The 15,583-nt window shown below is 39.8% G+C and overlaps 1 protein-coding gene across 1 annotated transcript in view; it reads right to left on the reverse strand.

Annotated features, from left to right (window-relative positions):
• Window positions 1–7,550: 7,550 nt before the first annotated feature.
• The window catches only part of ano1a (anoctamin 1, calcium activated chloride channel a), a 159,407-nt gene continuing 151,374 nt past the window's right edge, over window positions 7,551–15,583 (reverse strand). The window contains exon 26 of the mRNA XM_056279425.1: window positions 7,551–7,799. Within this exon, the coding sequence (XP_056135400.1) occupies window positions 7,551–7,799 (249 nt within the window). The remainder of the gene's footprint in view (window positions 7,800–15,583) is intronic.

Consider the following 15,583-nt stretch of genomic DNA (forward strand, 5'->3'; position numbering starts at 1 on the left):
AAAACCATGGACACCTTCCAGTCAGTAAAATAGGTAAGGGATAATGAAACCATGGACACCTTCCAGTCAGTAAAAGAAGTAAGGGATAATAAAACCCTGGACACCTTCTAGTCAGTAAAATAGGTAAGGGATAATAAAACCCTGGACACCTTCCTGTCAGTAAAATAGGTAAGGGATAATAAAACCATGGACACCTTCTAGTCAGTAAAATAGGTAAGGGATAATAAAACCCTGGACACCTTCCTGTCAGTAAAATAGGTAAGGGATCATAAAACCCTGGACACCTTCCAGTCAATAAAATAAGTAAGGGATCATAAAACCCTGGACTTCTTCCAGTCAGTAAAATAAGTAAGAGATCATAAAACCCTGGACACCTTCCAGTCAATAAAATAGGTAAGGGATCATAAAACCCTGGACACCTTCCAGTCAATAAAATAAGTAAGGGATCATAAAACCCTGGACTTCTTCCAGTCAGTAAAATAAGTAAGGGATCATAAAACCCTGGACACCTTCCAGTCAGTAAAATAGGTAAGGGATCATAAAACCCTGGACTTCTTCCAGTCAGTAAAAGAAGTAAGAGATAATAAAACCCTGGACTTCTTCCAGTCAGTAAAAGAAGTAAGAGATAATAAAACCATGGACACCTTCCAGTCAATAAAATAAGTAAGAGATAATAAAACCCAGGACACCTTCCAGTCAGTAAAATAGGTAAGGGATCAAAAAACCCTGGACACCTTCCAGTCAATAAAATAAGTAAGGGATAATAAAACCATGGACACCTTCCAGTCAGTAAAATAGGTAAGGGATAATAAAACCCTGGACACCTTCCAGTCAGTAAAATAGGTAAGGGATCATAAAACCCTGGACACCTTCCAGTCAATAAAATAAGTAAGGGATCATAAAACCATGGACACCTTCCAGTCAGTAAAATAGGAAAGGGATAATAAAACCATGGACACCTTCCAGTCAGTAAAATAGGTAAGGGATAATGAAACCATGGACACCTTCCAGTCAGTAAAAGAAGTAAGGGATAATAAAACCCTGGACACCTTCTAGTCAGTAAAATAGGTAAGGGATAATAAAACCCTGGACACCTTCCTGTCAGTAAAATAGGTAAGGGATAATAAAACCATGGACACCTTCTAGTCAGTAAAATAGGTAAGGGATAATAAAACCCTGGACACCTTCCTGTCAGTAAAATAGGTAAGGGATCATAAAACCCTGGACACCTTCCAGTCAATAAAATAAGTAAGGGATCATAAAACCCTGGACTTCTTCCAGTCAGTAAAATAAGTAAGAGATCATAAAACCCTGGACACCTTCCAGTCAATAAAATAGGTAAGGGATCATAAAACCCTGGACACCTTCCAGTCAATAAAATAAGTAAGGGATCATAAAACCCTGGACTTCTTCCAGTCAGTAAAATAAGTAAGGGATCATAAAACCCTGGACACCTTCCAGTCAATAAAATAAGTAAGGGATCATAAAACCATGGACACCTTCCAGTCAATAAAATAAGTAAGGGATCATAAAACCCAGGACTTCTCACTGTCAGTAAAAGAAGTAAGGGATAATAAAACCATGGACATCTTCCAGTCAGTAAAAGAAGTAAGGGATCATAAAACCATGGACACCTTCCAGTCAGTAAAATAGGTAAGGGATCATAAAACCCTGGACACCTTCCAGTCAGTAAAATAAGTAAGGGATATAAAACCCTGGAAACCTTCCAGTCAGTAAAATAGGTAAGGGATAATAAAACCATGGACACCTTCCAGTCAGTAAAAGAAGTAAGGGATAATAAAACCATGGACTTCTTCCAGTCAGTAAAATAAGTAAGGGATCATAAAACCCTGGACACCTTCCAGTCAGTAAAATAGGTAAGGGATCATAAAACCCTGGACACCTTCCAGTCAGTAAAATAGGTAAGGGATATAAAACCCTGGACTTCTTCCAGTCAGTAAAATAAGTAAGAGATAATAAAACCCTGGACACCTTCCAGTCAGTAAAATAGGTAAGGGATCATAAAACCCTGGACATCTTCCAGTCAGTAAAATAAGTGAGAGATAATAAAACCCTGGACACCTTCCAGTCAGTAAAATAGGTAAGGGATCATAAAACCCAGGACTTCTTCCAGTCAGTAAAAGAATTAAGGGATCATAAAACCCTGGACACCTTCCAGTCAATAAAATAGGTAAGGGATCATAAAACCCTGGACACCTTCCAGTCAATAAAATAGGTAAGGGATCATAAAACCCTGGACACCTTCCAGTCAATAAAATAAGTAAGGGATAATAAAACCCAGGACACATTCCAGTCAGTAAAAGAAGTGAGAGATAATAAAACCCAGGACACCTTCCAGTCAGTAAAATAAGTAAGCGATCATAAAACCCTGGACACCTTCAAGTCAGTAAAAGAAGTAAGGGATCATAAAACCCTGGACACCTTCCCGTCAGTAAAATAAGTAAGGGATCATAAAACCCTGGACACCTTCCAGTCAGTAAAAGAAGTAAGGGATCATAAAACCCTGGACACCTTCCAGTCAGTAAAAGAAGTAAGGGATCATAAAACCCTGGGCACCTTCCAGTCGGTAAAATAGGTAAGGGATCATAAAACCCTGGACTTCTTCCAGTCAGTAAAATAAGTAAGGGATCATAAAACCCTGGACTTCTTCCAGTCAGTAAAATAAGTAAGGGATCATAAAACCCTGGGCACCTTCCAGTCAGTAAAATAGGTAAGGGATCATAAAACCCTGGACACCTTCCAGTCAATAAAATAAGTAAGGGATCATAAAACCCTGGACTTCTTCCAGTCAGTAAAATAAGTAAGGGATCATAAAACCCTGGACTTCTTCCAGTCAGTAAAATAAGTAAGGGATAATCCACAACAAGGTCTGTATTTTAACGCACACAGCCAGCTGTGGATTATCCAACACATATCGTGGTCACATAAAGAATTAAAACCATAGCATTCACTTATTTATTGGGTTTTCCCCCCCAATTGTACTTGGTCAATTACCCCACTCTTCCGAGCCGCCCCGGTCTCTGCTGCACCCCCTCTGCTGATCTGGGGAGGGCTGCAGACTACCACATGCCTCCTCCCATACATGTGGAGTCACCAGCCGCTTCTTTTCACCTGACAGAGAAGAGTTTCACCAGGGGGACGTAGCACGTGGGAGGATCACACTATTCCCCCCAGTTCCCCCTCCCCTCCCCTCCCCTCCCCTCTCCTCTGAACAGGCGCCCCGACCGACCAGAGGAGGCGCTAGTGCAGCGACCAGGGCACATACCCACATCCGGCTTCCCACCCGCAGACACGGCCAATTGTGTCTGTAGGGACGCCCGACCAAGCTGCAGGTAACACGGGGGTTCGAACCGGTGATCCCCGTGTTGGTAGGCAAAGGAATAGACCATTACGCTCCCTGGACGCCCAGCATTCACTTACTTTTAGCTTATGTTTTGGACTCAGAATTAAAAGGTGAAGCAAAAGTTAGCCACTAAGCTAACTTTGAACATTCACTGCGCTTGTTACTGATTCAGCGTGTTGCTATGGTTACATGAGAAAATTTGTGGCCAGCGCATGAATTTGGAAGAGTGGTTAAACTTTAGCCAAACTGTGCATTATATGGTGTTAACGCACACCCTCCAGCCAATCAGAGGGCAGTATTCTCTGTGACCATGGTGTATGGCGTTAACACACACCCTCCAGCCAATCAGAGAGCAGTATTCTCTGTGACCATGGTGTTAACACACACCCTCCAGCCAATCAGAGAGCAGTGTTCTGTGTGACCATAGGTTTTCCCTTACACTAGCTAGTACACTATACAAATGAAATAAAAGTAAGAAATAACATATGAGGCTACGTATCATGAAGAGTATAAATGAGTGAATCGTTAGTCCTGTGGGGGACATCATATATCCAGGTGACACAAAAAGAAGGAACATGTAAGTAACGTGTAATTATACTTTAGGTATCTACTGAAACAACTGCACACGTTGATGAGATTGATTACTAAGGTCCCCAAAGTCGAGAGCAGTCTCAGTACGATAAGCTGAACACCACACTTGAAGAGGTTGCATGGAGTTATTCAGTCTTTGTGCTTTGATACCTTTAATAAAACACTTTAAAACCTTTTGTAGGATAAGTAAGGCAGCTTTCGTAAAGACTGTGAGAAACATGTCGCTTCTAGTCTGGCTCTTGGTTTCACTGAGAAAATGTAACAATTCAACATTTTGAAGACATGTTTAAGTAACATTTATATATAAAACCACAAAATACACTGAGTGGGGGTAGACCGCTTGGTGGCCAGTACAGGTTTCTGTGCTGGCGGAGACGACGAGTGACTTCCTCCTTCCTTCAGCAGGAAGTGGCCACATGGTTCATCAACATGAAGTGGCCACATGGTCCATAAACATGAAGTGGCCACATGGTCCATCAGCAGGAAGTGGCCACATGGTCCATTAGCAGGAAGTGGCCACATGGTCCATCAGCATGAAGTGGCCACATGGTCCATCAGCAGGAAGTGGCCACATGGTCCATCAGCAGGAAGTGGCCACATGGTCCCTCACATGAAGTGGCCACATGGTTCATCAGCAGGAAGTGGCCACATGGTTCAGGTGGTATTGCTTAAAAGACTGGTGTGAATGTGTAAAGCAAAGAATGAGCAGTTAATAAGAACATTCGCTGCCACGCCCTCAAACATGGTAAAACACTGCTGCTTGGATGAACATCCTTCTCCTTCTCCCCATGTCTTCCTTTGTCTTCCTATGTCTCCCCATGTCTCAGGCTTTAAGACCTCCATCTGATTAGATAATAGTCCTTTTAATGTGACTCATGCTGCACACACAACATGTCTTCCTCCTCACACAACATGTCTCCCTGCTGATATAAAGCCTACACAACATGTCTCCCTGCTGATGTAAATCCTACACAACATGTCTTCCTCCTTACACAACATGTCTTCCTGCTGATGTAAAGCCTACACAACATGTCTCCCTGCTGATATAAAGCCTACACAACATGTCTCCCTGCTGATATAAAGCCTACACAACATGTCTTCCTCCTTACACAACATGTCTTCCTGCTGATGTAAAGCCTACACAACATGTCTCCCTGCTGATGTAAAGCCTACACAACATGTCTCCCTGCTGATGTAAATCCTACACAACATGTCTTCCTCCTTACACAACATGTCTCCCTGCTGATGTAAAGCCTACACAACATGTCTCCCTGCTGATGTAAAGCCTACACAACATGTCTCCCTGCTGATATAAAGCCTACACAACATGTCTCCCTGCTGATGTAAAGCCTACACAACATGTCTCCCTGCTGATGTAAATCCTACACAACATGTCTTCCTCCTTACACAACATGTCTCCCTGCTGATGTAAATCCTACACAACATGTCTTCCTCCTTACACAACATGTCTTCCTGCTGATGTAAAGCCTACACAACATGTCTCCCTGCTGATATAAAGCCTACACAACATGTCTCCCTGCTGATGTAAAGCCTACACAACATGTCTCCCTGCTGATGTAAAGCCTACACAACATGTCTCCCTGCTGATGTAAAGCCTACACAACATGTCTCCCTGCTGATATAAAGCCTACACAACATGTCTCCCTGCTGATGTAAAGCCTACACAACATGTCTCCCTGCTGATATAAAGCCTACACAACATGTCTCCCTGCTGATGTAAAGCCTACACAACATGTCTCCCTGCTGATGTAAAGCCTACACAACATGTCTCCCTGCTGATGTAAATCCTACACAACATGTCTTCCTCCTTACACAACATGTCTTCCTGCTGATGTAAAGCCTACACAACATGTCTCCCTGCTGATATAAAGCCTACACAACATGTCTCCCTGCTGATGTAAAGCCTACACAACATGTCTCCCTGCTGATGTAAAGCCTACACAACATGTCTCCCTGCTGATGTAAAGCCTACACAACATGTCTCCCTGCTGATGTAAAGCCTACACAACATGTCTCCCTGCTGATGTAAAGCCTACACAACATGTCTCCCTGCTGATATAAAGCCTACACAACATGTCTTCCTCCTTACACAACATGTCTTCCTGCTGATGTAAAGCCTACACAACATGTCTCCCTGCTGATATAAAGCCTACACAACATGTCTCCCTGCTGATGTAAATCCCACACGTTTATAAAACGTGTATGTTGTCAAATAGTGTGTTGATACAAATGTTTGAATAAGAAACAAGTACAAGACAATAGGATACAAATGGGCTTCTTGAATTGAACACACACACACATACACCCCCCCCCCCACACACACACACAGCCCTGGAGTGTGTCATAACAAAAACAAAGTATCGAGTTTGGCAAATCTGCATATTAATAGATCTATATCTATACATATCTATATATCTATCTATATATTAGATCTATCTATCTATATATTAGATCTATCTATCTATCTATCTATCTATCTATCTATCTATCTATATCAACACAGATACAGGAAAAAAATATATAGTTGATAGCAGGTATCCTCATATTAGTCCCAATAGTGAAAACATGTAAATGCTTGTTACATGTAAATGTAACACCCATGTGGCGCTTTACATCCTCCCATGAACTACACAAATCCTGCAGATTTGAGCCATTAGCTTTTTGTTAGCAACACAACACAATGCAAGGCAGACAGATGTTGAGCATCTCAGTGTGTGTTGCACACACACTCACACACACACACACACACACACTATGGGACGAGCACAGCAGGAGTGACTTTCAGCATGTGTGGAACAGCTGGCTAGCTGGCTGGCTGGCTGGCTGGCTGGCTGGCTGGCTGGCTGGCTGGACACACTAGCATGTTAACAGGTTGTGATTAGTGAGAGGATATAAAACACATCCACACATCAGCAGCTGTGCAGGTGTGTGGACAACAGCTATGAAGGTCATGGCAGCAATGGTGCTGGTCAGCAGTTTGTCCACAGAGGTAAGAACAGGTGTCAGCAGGGACCCGTGTCCCTCTCTGACATGGTACAGAGTTAATGCCCTGAAGAAATCTGGCGGTGTTCAGGGAGAAGCAATTCAAGCCCCTGCTAGATGATTTATCTCCTATAACAAACGGCGTATGCTGGATATTTTATCAGGCAGACAGAGTGGAGAGGGGACACCAGGAAGAGGGGGATGCTGCTTGTTTCGGGCTGCAGAGAAGGTTGCTGTAGGGAGTCCGGGGAGGTGACTATGAACTGAGAATTAAAAGTGTTTCTTGTTTGTAATGATCATGTGTATGTAGATATTGTGCTCTAGAGAAACCTTTATCTCTCACATGTCTGCTTCCTGTCTACTGCAACACCACCTCAAGCACCAATTCTGGGGTCACACTGGCACAGGCAACCTGCAGAAAAGGTAGGGATAATGAATCGTCTGCAGCACACCTGATTACTGCTTGCTTTGGCTACTGAAAATAAATGCATCTCACGCCCCTGCAGCTGTACCATGGTGAAGATACAGCTGCCAGGGTAAGAATGAACTGCCATGTGATCTGACTGGTGCTGCGGGTGTTAGCTGGTCACGGTCAGTAGTGAGCAGCAGTATTATGTGAGGCGGGACGTGAGCGGCGTTGGGGGGGGCTCGGACCGGCTGACGGGGAGGAGTTGTGGTTGTCTTGGTTGTGGTTGTCCCATGCTGCAAGCCTCTTGCCCTGCTCCTCCTTCATAAATAGCTCCACCATGAGGATCTTCTCTTTGTGGATCTGGAGACTAATATCCTTGGGAATATCTGGAATTAGCCAGTCCACAAAGTCGCTCATCAGCATCACCACATTCTGCAAAGAACACAAGAGGGTTAAAGAGCAGACATGAAAGATAGAAGAGGGTTAAAGATTGGACAAGAGAGATAGAAGAGGGTTAAAGATTGGACAAGAGAGATAGAAGAGGATTAAAGAGTGGGCACGAGAGATAGAAGAGGGTTAAAGAGTGGACATGAGAGATAGAAGAGGGTTAAAGAGTGGACATGAGAGATAGAAGAGGGTTAAAGAGTGGACATGAGAGATAGAAGAGGGTTAAAGAGTGGACATGAGAGATAGAAGAGGGTTAAAGTGGACATGCGAGATAGAAGAGGGTTAAAGTGGACATGCGAGATAGAAGAGGGTTAAAGTGGACATGAGAGATAGAAGAGGGTTAAAGAGTAGACATGAGAGATAGAGGAGGGTTAAAGAATAGACACGAGAGATAGAGGAGGGTTAAAGAATAGACACGAGAGATAGAAGAGGGTTAAAGAGTGGACGAGAGATAGAGGAGGGTTAAAGAGTGGACGAGAGATAGAGGAGGGTTAAAGAATAGACACGAGAGATAGAAGAGGGTTAAAGAGTGGACATGAGAGGAAGAAAAGGGTTAAAGAGTGGACATGAGAGGAAGAAGAGGGTTAAAGAGTAGACAGGAGAGATAGAAGAGGGTTAAAGAGTTGACGAGAGATAGAGGAGGGTTAAAGAATCGACACGAGAGATAGAAGAGGGTTAAAGAGTGGACGAGAGATAGAAGAAGGTTAAAGTGGACATGAGAGATAGAAGAGGGTTAAAGAGTGGACATGAGAGATAGAAGAGGGTTAAAGAGTGGACATGAGATAGAAGAGGGTTAAAGTGGACATGCGAGATAGAAGAGGGTTAAAGTGGACATGCGAGATAGAAGAGGGTTAAAGTGGACATGAGAGATAGAAGAGGGTTAAAGAGTGGACGAGAGATAGAGGAGGGTTAAAGAATAGACACGAGAGATAGAAGAGGGTTAAAGAGTGGACGAGAGATAGAGGAGGGTTAAAGAGTGGACAGGAGAGATAGAAGAGGGTTAAAGAGTGGACGAGAGATAGAGGAGGGTTAAAGAGTGGACGAGAGATAGAGGAGGGTTAAAGAATAGACACGAGAGATAGAAGAGGGTTAAAGAGTGGACATGAGAGGAAGAAAAGGGTTAAAGAGTGGACATGAGAGGAAGAAGAGGGTTAAAGAGTAGACAGGAGAGATAGAAGAGGGTTAAAGAGTTGACGAGAGATTGAGGAGGGTTAAAAAATAGACACGAGAGATAGAAGAGGGTTAAAGAGTGGACATGAGAGGAAGAAAAGGGTTAAAGAGTGGACATGAGAGAAGAAGAGGGTTAAAGAGTAGACAGGAGACATAGAAGAGGGTTAAAGTGGACAGGAGAGATAGAAGAGGGTTAAAGAGTGGATGAGAGATAGAGGACGGTTAAAGAATAGACACGAGAGATAGAAGAGGGTTAAAGAGTGGACGAGAGGAAGAAGAGGGTTAAAGAGTGGACATGAGAGGAAGAAGAGGATTAAAGAGTGGACATGAGAGATAGAAGAGGGTTAGAGAATAGACACGAGAGATAGAAGAGGGTTAAAGAGTGGACATGAGAGATAGAAGAGGGTTAAAGAGTGGACATGAGAGGAAGAAGAGGGTTAAAGAGTGGACATGAGAGGAAGAAGAGGATTAAAGAGTGGACATGAGAGATAGAAGAGGGTTAAAAAGTGGACATGAGAGAGATGAAATCACATCATGCTCTCAGACTCATGTGATGAGAGCATCTGAACACCATAAATGAATCAAATCAATCAAGGACAACATGTGACTGGTCAAGGAAACAGTACACAGCGCTCAACTGTGACCTGTTTACACGTCACATTATTTAGTTACATGTTGATACATGTAAAGCGTGGGTTCTGTATTAAGGGTAATAACATGTACATGTAAAGCATGGGTTCTGTATTAAGGGTAATAACATGTACATATAAACATAGGTTCTGTATTAAGAGTAATAACATGTACATGTAAAGGATGGGTTCTGTATTAAGGGTAATAACATGTACATATAAACATAGGTTCTGTATTAAGGGTAATAACATATACATGTAAAGCATGGGTTCTGTATTAAGGATAAAAACATGTACATGTAAAGGATGGGTTCTGTTTTAAGGGTAAAAACATGTACATGTAAAGGATGGGTTCTGTTTTAAGGGTAATAACATATACATGTAAAGGATGGGTTCTGTATTAAGGGTAATAACATTTACATGTAAAGCATGGGTTCTGTATTAAGGGTAATAACATGTACGGGTAAAGGATGGGTTCTGTATTAAGGATAATAACATGTACATGTAAAGGATGGGGTCTGTATTAAGGGTAATAACATGTACAGGTGAAGCATGGGATCTGTATTAAGGGTTATAACATATACATGTAAAGGATGGGTTCAGTATTGAGGGTAATAACATGTACATGTAAAGGATGCGTTCTGTATTAAGGGTAATTACATGTAAATGTAAAGGATGGGTTCTGTATTAAGGGTAATTACGTGTACATGTAAAGGATGGGTTCTGTATTAAGGGTAATTACATGTACATGTAAAGGATGGGGTCTGTATTAAGGGTAATACCGTATACATGTAAAGCATGGGTTCTGTATTAAGGGTAATTACATGTACATGTAAAGGATGGGTTCTGTATTAAGGGTAATAACATGTACATGTAAAGGATGGGTTCTGTATTAAGGGTAATTACATGTACATGTAAAGGATGGGTTCTGTATTAAGGGTAATTACATGTACATGTAAAGGATGGGTTCTGTATTAAGGGTAATAACGTGTACATGTAAAGGATGGGTTCTGTATTAAGGGTAATTGCATGTACATGTAAAGGATGGGTTCTGTATTAAGGGTAATTACATGTATATGTAAAGGATGGGTTCTGTATTAAGGGTAATAACATGTACATGTAAAGGATGGGTTCTGTATTAAGGGTAATTACATGTATATGTAAAGGATGGGTTCTGTATTAAGGGTAATAACATGTACATGTGAAGCATGGGTTCTGTATTAAGGGTAATAACATGTACATGTATACATGGGTTCTATATTAAGGGTAATAACATGTACAGGTAAAGCATGGGTTCTGTATTAAGGGTAATAACATGTACAGGTAAAGCATGGGTTCTGTATTAAGGGTAATAATATGTACAGGTAAAGGATGCGTTCTGTATTAAGGGTAAGAACATGTACATGTAAAGGATGGGTTCTGTATTAAGGGTAATTACATGTACATGTAAAGGATGGGTTCTGTATTAAGGTTAGTAACATGTACAGGTAAAGGATGGGTTCTGTATTAAGGGTAACAACATGTACATGTAAAGGATGGGTTCTGTATTAAGGGTAATTACATGTACATGTAAAGGATGGGTTCTGTATTAAGGGTAGTAACATGTACAGGTAAAGCATGGGTTCTGTATTAAGGGTAACAACATGTACATGTAAAGCATGGGTTCTGTATTAAGGGTAATTGCATGTACATGTAAAGCATGGGTTCTGTATTAAGGGTAATAACATGTACATATAAACATGGTTTCTGTATTAAGGGTAATAACATGTACATGTAAAGGACGGGTTCTGTATTAAGGATAATAACATGTACAGGTAAAGCATGGGTTCTGTATTAAGGGTTATAACATGTACAGGTAAAGGATGGGTTCTGTATTAAGGGTAATAACATGTACATGTAAAATATGGGTTCTGTATTAAGGATAATAACATGTACAGGTAAAGCATGGGTTCTGTATTAAGGGTAAAACATGTACAGGTAAAGGATGGGTTCTGTATTAAGGGTAATAACATGTACATGTAAAGCATGGGTTCTGTATTAAGGATAATAACATGTACATGTAAAGCATGGGTTATGTATTAAGGGTAATAACATGTACATGTAAAGCATGGGTTCTGTATTAAGGGTAATAAAACGTACATGTAAAGCATGGGTTCTGTATTAAGTGTAATACCATTTACATGTAAAGCATGGGTTCTGTATTAAGGCTAATAACACGTACATGTAAAGTATGGGTTCTGTATTAAGTGTAATAACATTTACATGTAAAGCATGGGTTCTGTATTAAGGGTAATAACACGTAAATGTAAAGCATGGGTTCTGTATTAAGTGTAATAACATTTACATGTAAAGCATGGGTTCTGTATTAAGGCTAATAACACGTACATGTAAAGTATGGGTTCTGTATTAAGTGTAATAACATTTACATGTAAAGCATGGGTTCTGTATTAAGGGTAATGACATGTACATATAAACAAAGGTTCTGTATTAAGGGTAATAACATGTACATATAAACATGGGTTCTGTATTAAGGGTAATAACATGTACGGGTAAAGGATGGGTTCTGTATTAAGGGTTATAACATATACATGTAAAGGATGGGTTCAGTATTAAGGGTAATAACATGTACATGTAAAGGATGCGTTCTGTATTAAGGGTAATTACATGTAAATGTAAAGGATGGGTTCTGTATTAAGGGTAATTACGTGTACATGTAAAGGATGGGTTCTGTATTAAGGGTAATTACATGTACATGTAAAGGATGAGTTCTGTATTAAGGGTAATAAAATGTACATGTAAAGGATGGGTTCTGTATTAAGGGTAATACCGTATACATGTAAAGCATGGGTTCTGTATTAAGGGTAATTACATGTACATGTAAAGGATGGGTTCTGTATTAAGGGTAATAACATGTACATGTAAAGGATGGGTTCTGTATTAAGAGTAATTACATGTACATGTAAAGGATGGGTTCTGTATTAAGGGTAATTACATGTACATGTAAAGGATGGGTTCTGTATTAAGGGTAGTAACATGTACAGGTAAAGGATGGGTTCTGTATTAAGGGTAACAACATGTACATGTAAAGGATGGGTTCTGTATTAAGGGTAATTACATGTACATGTAAAGGATGGGTTCTGTATTAAGGGTAGTAACATGTACAGGTAAAGCATGGGTTCTGTATTAAGGGTAACAACATGTACATGTAAAGCATGGGTTCTGTATTAAGGGTAATAACATGTACATGTAAAGCATGGGTTCTGTATTAAGGGTAATAACATGTACATGTAAAGGATGGGTTCTGTATTGAGGGTAATAACATGTACATGTAAAGCATGGGTTCTGTATTAAGGATAATAACATGTACATATAAACATGGGTTCTGTATTAAGGGTAATAACATGTACATGTAAAGGACGGGTTCTGTATTAAGAATAATAACATGTACAGGTAAAGGATGGGTTCTGTATTAAGGGTAATAACATGTACATGTAAAGCATGGGTTCTGTATTAAGGATAATAACATGTACATGTAAAGCATGGGTTATGTATTAAGGGTAATAACACGTACATGTAAAGCATGGGTTCTGTATTAAGGGTAATAACATGTGCATGTAAAGGATGGGTTCTGTATTAAGGGTAATAACATGTACATGTGAAGGATGGGTTATGTATTAAGGGTAATAACATGTGCATGTAAAGGATGGGTTCTGTATTAAGGGTAATAACATGTACATGTGAAGCATGGGTTCTGTATTAAGGCTAATAACATGTACATGTAAAGCACGAGTTCTGTATTAAGGGTAATAACGTGTACATGTGAAGCATGGGTTCTGTATTAAGGATAATAACATGTACATGTAAAGCATGGGTTGTGTATTAAGAGTAATAACATTTACATGTGAAGCATGGGTTCTGTATTAAGGGTAATAACATGTACAGGTAAAGCATATGTTCTGTATTAAGAGTAATTACATGTTAATGTAAAGGATGGGTTATGTATTAAGGGTAATAACGTGTACATGTAAAGGATGGGTTCTGTATTAAGGGTAATAACATGTACATTTAAAGGATGGGTTATGTATAAAGGGTAATAACATATACAGGTAAAGCATGGGTTCTGTATTAAGGGTAATTACATGTACATGTAAAGGATGGGTTCTGTATTAAGGGTAATAACATGTACATGTAAAACATGGGTTCTGTATTAAGGGTAAAAGATGTACAGGTAAAGGATGGGTTCTGTATTAAGGGTAATAACATGTACATTTAAAGCACGGGTTCTGTATTAAGGATAAGAACATGTACATGTAAAGCACGGGTTATGTATTAAGGGTAATAACATGTACATGTAAAGCATGGGTTCTGTATTAAGGCTAATAACATGTACATGTAAAGCATGGGTTCTGTATTAAGGGTAAAAACATGTACAGGTAAAGGATGGGTTCTGTATTAAGGGTAATAACATGTACATGTGAAGCAAGGGTTCTGTATTAAGGATAATAACATGTACAGGTAAAGCATGGGTTCTGTATTAAGGGTAATAACAAGTATAGGTAAAGGATGGGTTCAGTATTAGGGGTAATAACATGTAGATGTAAAGCATGGGTTCTGTATTAAGGGTAATAACATGTACATGTAAAGGATGGGTTCTGTATTAAGGGTAATAACATGTACAGGTAAAGCATGGGTTCTGTATTAAGGGTTATAACATATACAGGTAAAGAATGGGTTCTATATTAAGGGTAATAACATGTACGGGTAAAGGATGGGTTCTGTATTAAGGATAATAACATGTACATGTAAAGGATGGGTTCTGTATTAAGGGTAATAACATGTACAGGTAAAGCATGGGTTCTGTATTAAGGGTTATAACATATACAGGAAAAGGATGGGTTCTGTATTGAGGGTAATAACATGTACATGTAAAGCATGGGTTCTGTATTAAGGATAATAACATGTACAGGTAAAGCATGGGTTCTGTATTAAGGGTAATAACATGTACATGTAAAGCATGGGTTATGTATTAAGGGTAATAACATGTATAGGTAAAGGATGGGTTATGTATTGAGGGTAATAACATGTACATGTAAAGCATGGGTTCTGTATTAAGGGTAATAACATGTACATGTAAAGGATGGGTTCTGTATTAAGTGTAATGACATGTACATGTAAAGCATGGGTTCTGTATTAAGGGTAATAACATGTACATGTATACATGGGTTCTATATTAAGGGTAATAACATGTACAGGTAAAGCATGGGTTCTGTACTAAGGGTAATAACATGTACAGGTAAAGCATGGGTTCTGTATTAAGGGTAATAATATGTACAGGTAAAGGATGGGTTCTGTATTAAGGGTAATAACATTTACATGTAAAGCATGGGTTCTGTATTAAGGGTAATAACATGTACGGGTAAAGGATGGGTTCTGTATTAAGGATAATAACATGTACATGTAAAGGATGGGGTCTGTATTAAGGGTAATAACATGTACAGGTGAAGCATGGGATCTGTATTAAGGGTTATAACATATACATGTAAAGGATGGGTTCAGTATTGAGGGTAATAACATGTACATGTAAAGGATGCGTTCTGTATTAAGTGTAATTACATGTAAATGTAAAGGATGGGTTCTGTATTAAGGGTAATTACGTGTACATGTAAAGGATGGGTTCTGTATTAAGGGTAATTACATGTACATGTAAAGGATGGGTTCTGTATTAAGGGTAATAACATGTACATGTAAAGGATGGGTTCTGTATTAAGGGTAATACCGTATACATGTAAAGGATGGGTTCTGTATTAAGGGTAATTACATGTACATGTAAAGGATGGGTTCTGTATTAAGGGTAATTACATGTACATGTAAAGGATGGGTTCTGTATTAAGGGTAATTACATGTACATGTAAAGGATGGGTTCTGTATTAAGGGTAATAACGTGTACATGTAAAGGATGGGTTCTGTATT

The sequence above is a fragment of the Lampris incognitus genome, chromosome 4 (assembly GCF_029633865.1).
Source record: "Lampris incognitus isolate fLamInc1 chromosome 4, fLamInc1.hap2, whole genome shotgun sequence".
Taxonomy (NCBI): Eukaryota; Metazoa; Chordata; class Actinopteri; order Lampriformes; family Lampridae; genus Lampris; species Lampris incognitus.